General features: G+C 52.6%; 1 protein-coding gene across 1 annotated transcript in view; it reads left to right on the top strand.

Annotated features, from left to right (window-relative positions):
- Positions 1 to 15,462, top strand: part of LOC139277670 (elongation factor 1-alpha 2) — a 56,573-nt gene that overhangs the window by 10,292 nt on the left and 30,819 nt on the right. The window contains exons 3-4 of the mRNA XM_070896464.1: positions 2,543 to 2,722; positions 5,475 to 5,771. Coding sequence (XP_070752565.1) covers positions 2,543 to 2,722; positions 5,475 to 5,771 — 477 coding nt within the window. The remainder of the gene's footprint in view (positions 1 to 2,542; positions 2,723 to 5,474; positions 5,772 to 15,462) is intronic.

The raw sequence follows: 15,462 nt of genomic DNA, 5'->3' as shown, positions 1-15,462 counted from the left end.
TCCCTCAGTACTGCCCCTCCGACAGTGCAGCGCTCCCTCAGTACTGCCCCTCCAAAAGTGCAATGCTCCCTCAGTACTGCCCCTCCGACAGTGCGGCGCTCCCTCAGTACTGCCCCTCCGACTGTGCCGCACTCCCTCAGTACTGCCCCTCCGACAGTGCAGCACTCCGTCAGTACTGCCCCTCCGACAGTGCAGCACTCCGTCAGTACTGCCCCTCCAACAGTGCAGCACTCCCTCAGTACTGCCCCTCCGACAGTGCAGCGCTCCGTCAGTACTGCCCCTCCAACAGTGCAGCACTCCGTCAGTACTGCCCCTCCGACAGTGCAGCACTCCCTCAGTACTGCCCCTCCGACAGTGCGGCGCTCCCTCAGTACTGCCCCTCCGACAGAGCAGTGCTCCCTCAGCACTGCACTGGACTGTCCACCTAGATTTTTGTGCTCAAGTTCCTGGAGTGGGACTTGAACCCACAACCTTCTGACCCAGAGCCGAGAGTGCTGCCCACTGAGCCACGGCTGACACACCAACACGCGGTTCACAGCGAGATTGAGAGGACCGGGGCAGCACGTGTCACAGAAAGACTCCCTCATTGGTCCACCCGTGGCATATTATACAATCAGAAGGCTGGATTTTCAAGTTCCTGACTTTAGAAGCTAGAATTGGACGTTGGCCAAATCCCTTTCCATTGCGGTGTGCCGGTGCCATTCCTGGTGTTCCCGGTGGGCACACGGCGCTCGGGGTGGGAGTGATCCTTCACAGAGTCACATTCTGACAAGTTCTATGGAAGGACCCATTTGTCTGAGAGGAATGGGTCACTGTGACCCATGGAATAAGTGTATTTCAGTCCGTGCTCTGGTAATGGCGGAAATGCTGAAAGAATATTGTTGCACCTCAGGTTATTATGTAACCATGGCAACCAACAGACCCACTGACTCCATTTATCACCTTTGCATCGGACTGAACCAGAACCTTAAACCACAGGGAGCGAGTTTTCTTTCATTCATTCTCGGGATGTGGGCGCCGCTGGCAAGGCCGGCATTTATTGCCCATCCCTAATTGCCCCTTGAGAAGGTGGTGGTGAGCCGCCTTCTTGAACCGCTGCAGTCCGTGTGGTGAAGGTGCTCCCACAGTGCTGTTAGGGAGGGAGTTCCAGGATTGTGACCCAGCGACGATGAAGGAACGGCCGATATATTTCCCAGTCAGGATGGTGTGTGACTGGGAGGGGAACGTGGAGGTGGTGGTGTTCCCATACTGTGGGGAGTGGGGTGACAGACTAGGACTGGACTCTCCTTTCAAGCTCGGAGTGAGCTGTAGGAGTCAAGGAGTCTGCAGTTCAATAGACTTGACCGCTACACTGAGGGACTGTACTGACAAGGTTCGAACACATGAACTAGCAGCAGTAATAGGCCATTCGGCTCTTCGAGCCTGCTCCGCCATTCAGTAAGATCAAGGATACAACATTGTGATAGCTGACTTAAATCTGCGCACCGGACTGTGTGACTGACACTGGACACAGGGACTGACACTAGACACTGGGACTGACACTGGACACTGGGACTGACACTGGACACTGGGACTGACGGCAGCGGACACTGGGACTGACACTGGACACTGGGACTGACACTGGACACTGGGACTGACGGCAGCGGACACTGGGACTGACACTGGACACTGGGACTGACACTGGACACTGGGACTGACGGCAGCAGACACTGGGACTGACACTGGACACTGGGACTGACACTGGACACTGGGACTGACGGCAGCGGACACTGGGACTGACACTGGACACTGGGACTGACACTGGACAATGGGACTGACACTGGACACTGGGACTGACGGCAGCGGACGCTGGGACTGACACTGGACACTGGGACTGACACTGGACACTGGGACTGACGGCAGCGGACACTGGGACTGACACTGGACACTGGGACTGATGGCAGCGGACACTGGGACTGACACTGGACACTGGGACTGACACTGGACACTGGGACTGACACTGGGACTAACACTGGACACTGGGACTGACACTGGGACTAACACTGGACACTGGGACTAACGGCTCTGGTCCCACCATCAAGCCCTGAAGCAGTTGATCCAAAGGGAAAATGATTGCTGCATTCCAAGTTCAATATTCACCTCACTCCATTCCGGAACGCGCTGCCTGAAAGGGCGGTGGGAGCAGATTCAACAGTAACTTTCAAACAGGGAATTGGATAAATAGTTGAAGGAGAAAATGTGCCGGGCTGTGGGGAGGGGGGAGTGGGACTGATTGGATTGCTCTGTCACAGAGCCGGCACATGATGGGCCGAGTGGCCTCCTCCTTTGTTGTATGATTCTATTTCTATCACCAACATTGTTTTGTTTAATTTCAATAATCCAGTAAATACTATTCTTCCATTGAACAGGTTGGTCTTCCGCACAGAGCTCTAAAAGGGCACCATTTTGTTCTGGATCTCTTTACTGGGTTAATGATGCTCCTTAGAATTCTCACAGAACTGTCACACTGACGGCCGGTCTGATGTGCTCTCTCCTTGCTCAGATGGGCAAAGGTTCCTTCAAGTATGCCTGGGTCCTGGACAAGCTGAAGGCTGAACGAGAACGAGGAATCACCATCGACATCTCTCTGTGGAAGTTTGAGACCTCCAACTATTACATCACCATCATTGACGCTCCAGGACACAGGGACTTCATCAAGAACATGATCACTGGAACCTCGCAGGTCAGTGAGAAGCTTCAGGATGATAATGATTGTGTAGATTTCAAAGTGTGGAATGGAAATACCTTCTGGGAGGAAAATATCAATGGACTGGTCAGCTGGGCAGAAAAGTGGGAGTGACATAATGCATTTGGGGAGGGCTAACAAGGAAAGGGAATACACAATAAATGGGAGGACACTGAGAAGTGTAGAGGAACAGTGAGAAGTGTAGAAGTGGAGTGCAGGTCCACAGATCCCTGAAGGTAGCAGGCCAGCTAGATAAGGTGGTTAAGAAGGCAAAGGGGATACTTGCCTTTATTAGCCGAGGCATAGAATACAAGAGCGGTGGGGGGGGGTTATGCATGAACTGTATAAAACACCAGTTAGGCCACAGCTGGAGTACTGCGTGTAGTTCTGGTCACTACATTACAGGAAGGATGTGATTGCACTGGAGAGGGTGCAGAGGAGATTACGAGGGTGTTGCTTGGACTGGAGAATTTTAGCTAAGAGGAAAGATTAGACAGGCTGGGTTTGTTTTCCTTGGAACAGAGGAGGCTAAGGGGAGATTTAATTGAGGTGTATAAAATGATGAGGGGCCTGGATAGAGTGGATAGGAATGTCCTATTTCCCTTAGCAGAGGGGTCAACAACCAGGGGTCATAGATTTAAAGTAATTGGTAGGAGGTTTAGAGGGGATTTGAGGGGAAATTTCATCACCCAGAGGGTGGTGGGGGTCTGGAACTCACTGCCTGAAAGGGTGGTAGAGGCAGAAACCCTCACCACATTTAAAAAGTACTTGGATGTGCACAAAGTGCCGTAACCTACAGGGCTACGGACCCAGAGCTGGAAAGTGGGATTAGGCTGGGTAGCTCTTTGTCGGCCGGCGCGGACACGATGGGCCGAATGGCCTCCTTCTGTGCCGTAAACTTTAATGATTCTATGAACAACAGCGTAACATAGTCAAACATTCCAAAGGCACTTCACACAAACAATTGACACCGACCAAAGAAGGAGATATTAGGGCAGGTGACCAAAAGCTTGGTCAAAGTGGTCGGTTTTAAGGAGCGTCTTAAAGGAGGAGAGAGAGGCGGAGAGGTTTAGGGAGGGAGTTCCAGAGCTTGGGGCCCAGGCAGCTGAAGGCACGGCCGCTGATGGTGGGGTGAATGAAGTGAGCGCTGGGCAAGAGGCTAGGGTTGGAAAAACAGAGAGTTCACAGAGGGTTGGAAAGTGCAGTTCGAAAAGGAAAGAAAGACTTGGATTTATATAGCGCCTTTCACGACCACCGGACATCACAAAGCGCTTTACAGCCGCTGATGTACTTTTGGAGTGTAGTCACTGCTGTAATGTATTAAGGGCGTCAGTAACCCTTGAGAACCTTACCATTCTCTGTGTATATGTAGACTGTGAATGCCAGTCAGCTAATTGTTTATAGAGGGCATTACAGAGAAACCCAATCCCACTTTCATGTGATAGTCAGCACAGAATCTCCTGTGGGCATTATTGAATTGCAATTACGAGTGAACCTTGGCTGACCTTTCCCAATTCCTAACCCAAGGGTGCTGGGGAGAATGACTGAACCTTGTTTCCTGTGCTTTGTGTACAGCATCGTACAGTTCTGTTACTGGGCGAGGGATCTAATCAAATCAGAGTTCAAATCCCACCATGGCAGTTTGAGAAGTTGAATTCAGGTTAAACCAAAATCTAAATGTGGAAATAATAATAAATATCCGGCCTCAGTAAAAGTGACCATGGAGCTGTTGGATTGTTGCTTAAAAACCCAACTGGTTCAGTGACGTACTCTGGGGAAGGGAACCAGCCATCCTTACCCGGTCTGGCCTATGTGTGACTCCAGACCCACAGCAACGTGGTTGATTCTTAACTGCCCTCTGAAACGGCCCAGTGAGACACTCCGTTTTATCAAGCTTTCTCGGGGCAATCAGGGATGGGAAATAAATACCGGCCTTGCCAGCGATGCTCACATCCCAGGAATGAATCAAAGGATAAACCTTTTCAGAAGGGATCAGCTATAGTCGCTGATAAATCCAACGGTGAATTCAGGAGAAGCTTCTTTGCCCAGGGAGTTCCAGGAATGTGACGCAGTGATGAAGGAACGGACGATATATTTCCATGTCAGGATGATGGAGGGGAACGTGGAGGTGGTAGTGTTCCCATGCGCCTGCTGCCCTTGTCCTTCCAGGATGAAAAGTGGGGGGAACTTGTGTGGAGCATAAACAAAGAATTTTAAGCAGCATCTTAAAGGAGGAGAATGAGGTGGAGAGGTGGGGAGGCGGAGAGGTTTAGGGAGGGAGTTTCAGAGCTTGGGGCCCAGGCAGCTGAAGTCACGGCCACCAATGGTGGGGCGATGGGAGTGGGGGACGGATGAGAAACCAGAATTGGAGCAATGCAGAGATTTTGTAGGATTGTGGGGCTGCAGGAAATTACAGAGATAGGGAGAGACAAAGTCAAGGAGGGATTTGAACACAAGGATGAGAATTTTAAATTCGAGGCGTTAGGAAGGTAGGCAATGTCGGTCAGTGAGCACAGGGGTCAAGGGTCAGCGAGCACAGGGGTCAAGGGTCAGTGAGCAAGAGTCAGCGAGCACAAGGGTCAAGGGTCAGTGAGCACAAGGGTCAAGGGTCAGCGAGCACAAGGGTCAATGGTCAGCGAGCACAGGCGTTAAGGGTCAGCGAGCACAGACGTCACGGGTCAGCGAGCACAGGGCTCAGATAGGGTGTGGGCGATGCCTGTGGTGGTTGATTGTCTGTCTCTCTGTCCAGGCTGACTGTGCCTTGCTGATTGTTGCTGCCGGTGTTGGTGAATTCGAAGCTGGGATCTCCAAGAACGGTCAGACCCGCGAGCATGCGCTCTTGGCCTACACGCTGGGCGTCAAGCAGCTCATCGTCGGCATCAACAAGATGGACTCCACCGAGCCCCCGTACAGCGAGAAACGCTACGACGAAATCGTGAAGGAAGTCAGCGCCTACATTAAAAAGATCGGCTACAATCCCAGCACCGTCCCCTTTGTGCCTGTGTCTGGTTGGCACGGCGACAACATGCTCGAGGCCTCTCCCAATGTGAGTACGATTCACCTGTTGCCACGTAGTACCCACCTTTCGTCTCCTCCCAGAGAGACGTCCGCTTTTCACCGAGATTGTCACTGGCAGCGCGCCCTGAAATTTCTGATATCCGAGTCAAGATTCTTCTCATCTCCTGAATTGACTGACCCGTGTTGGGTTAGGTTCTGTGGGCATTGACCCATGTTGGGTTGGTTCTGTGGGCACTGACCTGTGTTGGATTGTTTCTGTGGGCACTGACCTGTGTTGGGTTAGGTTCTGTGGGCACTGACCTGTGTTGGGTTGGTTCTGTGGGCACTGACCCGTGTTGGGTTAGGTTCTGTGGGCATTGACCTGTGTTGGGTTAGGTTCTGTGGGCATTGACCCGTGTTGGATTGGTTCTGTGGGCATTGACCCGTGTTGGGTTGGTTCTGTGGGCATTGACCCGTGTTGGGTTGGTTCTGTGGGTATTGACCCGTGTTGGATTGGTTCTGTGGGCATTGACCCGTGTTGGATTGGTTCTGTGGGCACTGACCTGTGTTGGGTTGGTTCTGTGGGCACTGACCCGTGTTGGGTTAGGTTCTGTGGGCATTGACCTGTGTTGGGTTAGGTTCTGTGGGCATTGACCCGTGTTGGATTGGTTCTGTGGGCATTGACCCGTGTTGGGTTGGTTCTGTGGGCACTGACCCGTGTTGGATTGGTTCTGTGGGCACTGACCCGTGTTGGGTTGGTTCTGTGGGTACTGACCCGTGTTGGGTTGGTTCTGTAGGCACTGACCCATGTTGGGTTGGTTCTGTGGGCACTAACCCGTGTTGGGTTGGTTCTGTGGGTACTGACCCATGTTGGGTTGGTTCTGTAGGCACTGACCCATGTTGGGTTGGTTCTGTGGGCACTGACCCGTGTTGGGTTGGTTCTGTGGGTACTGACCTGTGTTGGGTTGGTTCTGTGGGCACTGACCCGTGTTGGTTTGGTTCTGTGGGTACTGACCTGTGTTGGGTTGGTTCTGTGGGCACTGACCTGTGTTGGGTTGGTTCTGTGGGTACTGACCCGTGTTGGGTTGGTTCTGTGGGTACTGACCCGTGTTGGATTGGTTCTGTGGGCACTGACCTGTGTTGGTTTGGTTCTGTGGGCACTGACCCGTGTTGGGTTGGTTCTGTGGGCACTGACCCGTGTTGGGTTGTAGCGCTGATTAATATCGTTGGTGCTCATTTATTGGCCCAGGAGGGATCAGATGGTGGGGGTGGGGACTTTGCGACAGACTAGGAGGGGTTAGCAGTGCATGTGTGTAAGTGCCCGGAGCGGATTGCAGTAGGCTGATGAGCTGTAGCCACATGTAGCCGCCAGGGATTGTAATATAACTGCAATAGCGGGTGCTGGGTTCAGACAATGGGCGGGCACTTGGGGCTAAAATGGCGTTGCTCCCATTTGGGGCAATAACTTTTGCGGGAGCGCTAAAGTATCTCCGGGCGCTCCACGAAGGATTCTGACGGGAAGTTGCACTTTACCGCTGCCAGGGCGAAGTGGAGTGAAATCAAGCGAGAGGGAGCGAGCAGGGCAGTGTTGGCAGAGCGCTGAGCAGCACTGCCGGATTCACAGGCTCCTTCCCTCCCTTACACTGTGGGCATTGGACGCTCCGAGCGCTCAGAGAGGGCTGAGCAATGGTGGGGGACAAAGAACTCAAAATGCAGCACACCGGGGACAGAATTAAATCGTGGCCTTCCTGACCACCGCTGCCTTTAAATATCGCTGCCCACGCGGCCAGCCTGCTGCAGCTGCCGTTGTTGACGCCCGGCAATGCTGCAGAGGGCGGGAGCGAATATCACATCCGGGGCGGTAACAGGGCGCTGCGTACCGGATAATGTCATGATCTCTGGGCGCAGGAGATCGAGGCGGGAAGTGTTAGCGCCAAAGCAAACCCTCCAGGGAAGATCGCGGGTGTGGGTGATTTCGCCGCGCCCGGTTGGTGACCCCTTGGTGTCCCCGCAGGCACTAACAGAAGGACAATTCCTCCCCCTGATCATCATCATAGGCAGCCCCTCGGAATCGAGGAAGACTTGCTTCCACTCTAAAAGTGAGTTCTCAGGTGACTGAACAGTCCAATACGGGAATTACAGTCTCTGTCACAGGTGGGGCAGACAGTGGTTGAGGGAAAGGGCGGGTGGGGAGTCTGGTTTGCCGCACGCTCCTTCCGCTGCCTGCGCTTGATTTCTGCACGCTCTCGGCGACGAGACTCGAGGTGCTCAGCGCCCTCCCTCCACTTAGGGCGGTCTTTGGCCAGGGACTCCCTGGTGTCAGGTGTCAGTGGGGATGTTGTACTTTATCAGGGAGGTTTGAGGGTGTCCTTGAAACATTTCCCCTGCCCACCTGAGGCTCGCTTGCCTTGTAGGAGTTCCAAGTAGAGCGCTTGCTTTGGGAGTCTTGTGTCAGGCATGCGAACTGTGTGGTCTGCCCAGCGGAGCTGGTCGAGTGTGGTCAGTGCTTCGATGCTGGGGATGTTGGCCTGGTCGAGGACACTAACGTTGGTGCGTCTGTCCTCCCAGGGGTTTTGTAGGATCTTGCGGAGATATCATTGTTGGTATTTCTCCAGCGACTTGAGGTGTCTACTGTATATGGTCCACGTCTCTGAGCCATACAGGAGGGCGGGTATCACTACAGCCCTGTAGACCATGAGCTTGGTGGTGGATTTGAGGGCCTGGTCTTCCTGTCTAATATTCCTGTTATGTATTTTGAGGTTGTGAAAGACGCTATATAAACGTAAGTCATTCTTTCCTGCAGGAGGGAGGGGGTGGCAGTATTGATCGAAGACACTGTCACAGCACTAGAAATGCATGATGTACTTGATGGGTCAAAGACAGAATCTATTTGGTTAGAATTAAGGAACAATAGAGGAGTGATTAAGCTGCTAGGCCACCAAATAATGGGAAGGAGATAGAGGAGCAAATTTGCCAACATTTCGAGTAGTTAGAATGGGGACTTCAATTATCCTAATACAGACTGGGATAGTAAAAAACAACTGGATTTATATAGCGCCTTTCACAATCTTAAATACATAGTAGTCAGGAATGTTAAGTGGGAGAAATTGGCCTCCTATTAGTGTCAGACATCCCAAAGCGCTTTACAGCCAATGAAGTACTTTGGGAGTGTAGTCACTGTTGTAATGTATGAAACACGGCAGCCAATTTGTGCAAAGCAAGCTCCCACAGACAGCAACATGATAATAGAAACATAGAAAATAGGTGCAGGAGTAGGCCATTCGGCCTTTCGAGCCTGCACCACCATTCAATAAGATCATGGCTGATCATTCCCTCAGTACCCCTTTCCTGCTTTCTCTCCATACCCCTTGATCCCTTTAGCCGTAAGGGCCATATCTAACTCCCTCTTGAATATATCCAATGAACTGACATCAACAACTTTCTGTGGTAGAGAATTCCACAGGTTAACAACTCTCTGAGTGAACAAGTTTCTCCTCATCTCGGTCCTAAATGGCTTACCCCTTATCCTTAGACTGTGTCCCCTGGTTCCGGACTTTCCCAACATCGGAAACATTCTTCCTGCATCTAACCTGTCCAGTCCCGTCAGAATTTTATATGTTTCTATGAGATCTCCTCTCATCCTTCAAAACTCCAGTGAATACAGGCCCAGTCGATCCAGTCTCTCCTCATATGTCAGTCCTGCCATCCCGCGAATCAGTCTGGTGAACCTTCGTTGCACTCCCTCAATAGCAAGAATGTCCTTCCTCAGATTAGGAGACCAAAACTGCACACAATATTCCAGGTGAGGCCTCACCAAGGCCCTGTTCAACTGCAGTAAGACCTCCCTGCTCCTATACTCAAATCCTCTCGCTATGAAAGCCAACATACCATTGGCCAATGACCAGATCATCTGTTTTTTGTTACATTAATTGAGTGATGAATATTGGCCAGGACACTGGGAGAATTCCCCTGCTCTTCTTTGGAATAGTGCCATGGGATCTTTTGCGTCCACTTGAGAGCAGACAACGCCTCGGTTTAACGTCTCATCCGAAAGATGGCACTTCCGATAATGCAGCACTCCCTCAGTACTGTTCCTCCGACAGTGCAGCACTCCTTCAGTACTGCCCCTCCGACAGAGCGGCGCTCCCTCAGTACTGCCCCTCCGACAGTGCGGCGCTCCCTCAGTACTGTCCCTCAGACAGTGCGGCGCTCCCTCAGTACTGCCCCTCCGATAATGTGGTGTTCCCTGAGTGCTGCTGATCCAACAGTGCAACGCTCCCTCAGCACTGCCCCCTCCGACAGTGCAACGCTCCCTGAGTACTGCCCCTCCGACAGTGCAACGCTCCCTCAGTACTGCCCCCTCCGACAGTGCAGCACTCCCTCAGTACTGCCCCTCTGACAGTGCCACGCTCCCTCAGTATTGCCCCTCCGATAATGTGGTGTTCCCTGAGTGCTGCTGATCCAACAGTGCAACGCTCCCTCAGCACTGCCCCTCCGACAGTGCAACGCTCCCTCAGTACTGCCCCCTCCGACAGTGCAGCACTCCCTCAGTACTGCCTCTCCTTTAGTGCAGCGCTCCCTCAGTACTGCCCCTCTGACAGTGCAGCGCTCCTTCAGTACTGCCCCTCCAACAGTACGGCATTCTCTCAGTACTCCCCTCCGACAGTGCGGCACTCCCTCAGTACTTCCTCTTCGCCAGTGCAGCACTGCCTCAGCACTGCCCCTCCGACAGTGCAGCACTCCCTCAGTACTGCCCCTCCGACAGTGCAGCACTCCCTCAGTACTGCCCCTCCGACTGTGCAGCACTCCCTCAGTACTGCCCCTCCGACAGTGCAGCACTCCCTCAGTACTGCCCCTCCGACAGTGCAGCACTCCCTCAGTACTTCCTCTTCGCCAGTGCAGCACTCCCTCAGTACTGCCCCTCCGACAGTGCAGCACTCCCTCAGTACTCCCCTCTGACAGTGCAGCACTCCCTCAGTACTGCCCCTCCGACAGTGCGGCACTCCCTCAGTACTTCCTCTTCGCCAGTGCAGCACTCCCTCAGTACTACCCCTCCGACAGTGCGGCACACCCTCAGTACTGCCCCTCCGAGAGTGCGGCACTCCCTCAGTACTGCCCCTCCGACAGTGCAGCGCTCCCTCAGTACTGCCCCTCCGACAGTGCAGCACTCCCTCAGTACTGCCCCTCCGACAGTGCAGCACTCCCTCAGTACTGCCCCTCCGACAGTGCAGCACTCCCTCAGTACTCCCCTCTGACAGTGCGGCACTCCCTCAGTACTTCCTCTTCGCCAGTGCAGCACTCCCTCAGTACTGCCCCTCCGACAGTGCAGCACTCCCTCAGTACTCCCCTCTGACAGTGCAGCACTCCCTCAGTACTGCCCCTCCGACAGTGCAGCATTCCCTCAGTACTCCCCTCTGACAGTGCAGCACTCCCTCAGTACTGCCCCCTCCGACAGTGCAGCACTCCCTCAGTACTGCCTCTCCTTTAGTGCAGCGCTCCCTCAGTACTGCCCCTCTGACAGTGCAGCGCTCCTTCAGTACTGCCCCTCCAACAGTACGGCATTCTCTCAGTACTCCCCTCCGACAGTGCGGCACTCCCTCAGTACTTCCTCTTCGCCAGTGCAGCACTGCCTCAGCACTGCCCCTCCGACAGTGCAGCACTCCCTCAGTACTGCCCCTCCGACAGTGCAGCACTCCCTCAGTACTGCCCCTCCGACTGTGCAGCACTCCCTCAGTACTGCCCCTCCGACAGTGCAGCACTCCCTCAGTACTGCCCCTCCGACAGTGCAGCACTCCCTCAGTACTTCCTCTTCGCCAGTGCAGCACTCCCTCAGTACTGCCCCTCCGACAGTGCAGCACTCCCTCAGTACTCCCCTCTGACAGTGCAGCACTCCCTCAGTACTGCCCCTCCGACAGTGCGGCACTCCCTCAGTACTTCCTCTTCGCCAGTGCAGCACTCCCTCAGTACTACCCCTCCGACAGTGCGGCACACCCTCAGTACTGCCCCTCCGAGAGTGCGGCACTCCCTCAGTACTGCCCCTCCGACAGTGCAGCGCTCCCTCAGTACTGCCCCTCCGACAGTGCAGCACTCCCTCAGTACTGCCCCTCCGACAGTGCAGCACTCCCTCAGTACTGCCCCTCCGACAGTGCAGCACTCCCTCAGTACTGCCCCTCCGACAGTGCAGCACTCCCTCAGTACTGCCCCTCCGACAGTGCAGCACTGCCTCAGTACTACCCCTCCGACAGTGCAGCACTGCCTCAACACGACACTGGAGTGTCAGCCTAGATTTTTTGTGCTGAAGTCCCTGGAGTAGGACCTGAACCCATGACCTTCTGACTCAGAGGCGAGAGTGCTGCCCACTGAGCAACGGCTGACACTGTGGGCACTAAAGGGCAAAGAAGAGGGAGGAATTCCTGAACTGTGTACAAGGGAACTTTCTTGATCGGTGTGTTTGCAGCCCAGCAATAAAGGAATCAGTGCTGGATCTGGGTCTGAGGAAAAATCAAATGTGAAAAAACTCAACTGGAGGAGGGGTAATCTGAGTGAGTTGAAAGTGGATCCGGCCCAGGTGGATGGGTATCAAAGATTGGCAGCTAACAGAGGGAATGAGCATTGGGCGGCCATTGAAGAGTACAACATTCTCCTCACCTCCCCCTCTGGTTCTTTTGCCAATCACCTTTAATCTCTGTCCTCTGGTTACCGACCCTCCTGCCAGTCATAAGCCGCTTTTTTTGGTCTCGTGTTAACGTCTATATCTTTAGTAATCCAGGGAGCTTGAGCTTAGGATGCCCTTCATGTCCCCTCCTGGAAATGTGTCTACTTGTACACGACCGGCTGTTCTGTACACGACCGGCTGTTCTGTACACCGACCAGCTGTTCTGTACACCGACCGGCTGTTCTGTACACCGACCGACTGTTCTGTACACCGACCGGCTGTTCTGTACACGACCGGCTGTTCTGTACACCGACCGGCTGTTCTGTACACCGACCGGCTGTTCTGTACATGACCGGCTGTTCTGTACACCGACCGGCTGTTCTGTACACCGACCGGCTGTTCTGTACACCGACCGGCCACTCCGTGAGTACGGCGGGAGTCTCGGTAACCAGAGGGACACAGATTGAAGGTGATTGGCAAAAGGACCAGAGGGGGAGATGAGAATGTTTTTACGCAGCGAGTTGTTGTGATCGGGAACGCGCTGCCTGAAAGGGCGGTGGGAGCAGATTCAATAGTAACTTTCAAACAGGGAATTGGATAAATAGTTGAAGAAGGAATTTGCAGGGCTATGGGGAAAGGTCGGGAGGAGTGGGACTGATTGGATCGCTCTGTCATGGAGCCGGCACAGGCTCGATGGGCCGAATGGCCTGTGCTGTGTCATTCAATGATTCTCGTGCTCATAGAATGATACAGTGTTCCTCGTATGTGAGCCAGTGCCCTGTTGAGGTTCACAGCCAACCCCTACACTCTCCTCACCCAACGTCAGTAATGGTGGTGGGGGGGGGTAATTGGGGTTGGTGGGGTCAGGAGGGGGGGGCGTTTGTTGAATCAAGCGATAATGATTAGTAGTGAGAAGCTGATTGAATTCTATTCCTTGATACGTGACTGAGTCACAGGTAGTGTCTGCGATTGGCTGAGAGAGACTGAGCACTTGGACCAATATGAGCCTATCAGAGAGCCAGCCTGGGCATACAACGCATTAAGTCATGTTTATCGAACACCGCTGAACTTGTTGAGCAGGTCTCTAACGTGGCAGATAAAGGAGTGTCTATGGATGTTATTTATATTGGCTTCCAAAAGGCACTCGACCAGGTTCCACATAAGAGACTTAACAACAAACTGAGAGTAGCTGGAAATGGAGACAAGCTGTTGGATTGGATAAGGAATTGATGAGGGTAAGGATACTGGAAATGTGCTCCAATTGGCAGGATGTGACTAGTGGTGTCCCGCAGGGATCTGTACTGGGGCCTCAGCTTTTCACTGTATTTATAAATAACTTGGATGAAGGAAAAGAGAGCCATATATCCAAGATTGCTGATGACACGAAGTTAGGAAGCACAGTAAATAATGTAGATGGGAGCAGAAAGTTGCAAAGGGAGTGGGCAACACTGTGACAGATGAAGTTCGATGTGGGAAAGTGTGAGGTCATCCACTTTGAACCTAAGAAAGATCACTCAGAGTATTTTATGAATGGCGAGAAGCTAAGCATTGTGGGGGAGCAGAGAGATTCAGGCGTCCAAGCTCAGAAATACAAACATAGAAACATAGAAAATAGGTGCAGGAGGAGGCCATTCGGCCCTTCGAGCCTGCACCATCATTCAATAAGATCATGGCTGATCATTCCCTCAGTACCCCTTTCCTGCTTTCTCTCCATACCCGTTGATCCCTTTAGCCGTAAGGGCCAGATCTAACTCCCTCTTGAATATATCCAATGAACTGGCTTCAACAACTCTCTGTGGTAGGGAATTCCACAGGTTCACAACTCTCTGAGTGAAGAAGTTTCTCCTCATCTCAGTCCTAAATGGCCTACCCCTTTATCCTAAGACTGTGACCCCTGGTTCTGGACTTCCCCAACATCGGGAACATTCTTTCCACATCTAACCTGTCCCGTCCCGTCAGAATCTTATACGTTTCTATGAGATCCCCTCTCATCCTTCTACACGCCAGTGAATAAAGGCCCAGTTGATCCAGTCTCTCCTCATATGTCAGTCCAGCCATCCCTGGAATCAGTCTGGTGAACCTTCGTTGCACTCCCTCAATAGCAAGAACATCCTTCCTCAGATTGGGAGACCAAAACTGAACACAATATTCCAGGTGAGGCCTCACTAAGGCCCTGTACAACTGCAGTAAGACCTCCCTGCTCCGATACTCAAATCCCCTAGCTATGAAGGCCAACCTACCATTTGCTTTCTTCACCGCCTGCTGTACCTGCATGCCCACTTTCAATGACTGATGTACCATGACACCCAGGTCTCGTTGCATCTCCCCTTTTCCTAATCTGTCACCATTCAGATAATATTCTGCCTTCCTGTTTTTGCCCCCAAAATGGATAACCTCACATTTATCCACATTATACTGCATCTGCCATGCATTTGCCCACTCACCTAACCTGTCCAAGTCACCCTGCAGCCTCTTAGCATCCTCCTCACAGCTCACACTGCCACCCAGTTTAGTGTCATTTGCAAACTTGGAGATATTACACTCAATTCCTTCATCTAAATCGTTAATGTATATTGTAAAGAGCTGGGGTCCCAGCACTGAGCCCTGCGGCACTCCACTAGTCACTGCCTGCCATTCTGAAAAGGACCCGTTTATCCCGACTCTCTGCTTCCTGTCTGCCAACCAGTTCTCTATCCACGTCAGTACATTACCCCCAATACCATGCGCTTTGATTTTGCACACCAATCTCTTGTGTGGGACCTTGTCACAAGCCTTTTGAAAGTCCAAATACACCACATCCACTGGTTCTCCCTTGTCCACTCTACTAGTTACATCCTCAAAAAATTACAGAAGATTCGTCAAGCATGATTTCCCTTTCATAAATCCATGCTGACTTGGACCGATCCTGTCACTGCTTTCCAAATGCGCTGCTATTACATCTTTAATGATTGATTCCAACATTTTCCCCATTACTGATGTCAGTCTATAATTCCCCGTTTTCTCTCTCCCTCCTTTTTTAAAAAGTGGTGTTACATTGGCTACTCTCCAGTCCATAGGAACTGATCCAGAGTCGATAGACTGTTGG

This window comes from Pristiophorus japonicus, chromosome 12 (assembly GCF_044704955.1).
Source record: "Pristiophorus japonicus isolate sPriJap1 chromosome 12, sPriJap1.hap1, whole genome shotgun sequence".
NCBI classification, from domain to species: Eukaryota; Metazoa; Chordata; class Chondrichthyes; family Pristiophoridae; genus Pristiophorus; species Pristiophorus japonicus.
This window is presented reverse-complemented; position numbering and strand designations above follow the sequence as displayed.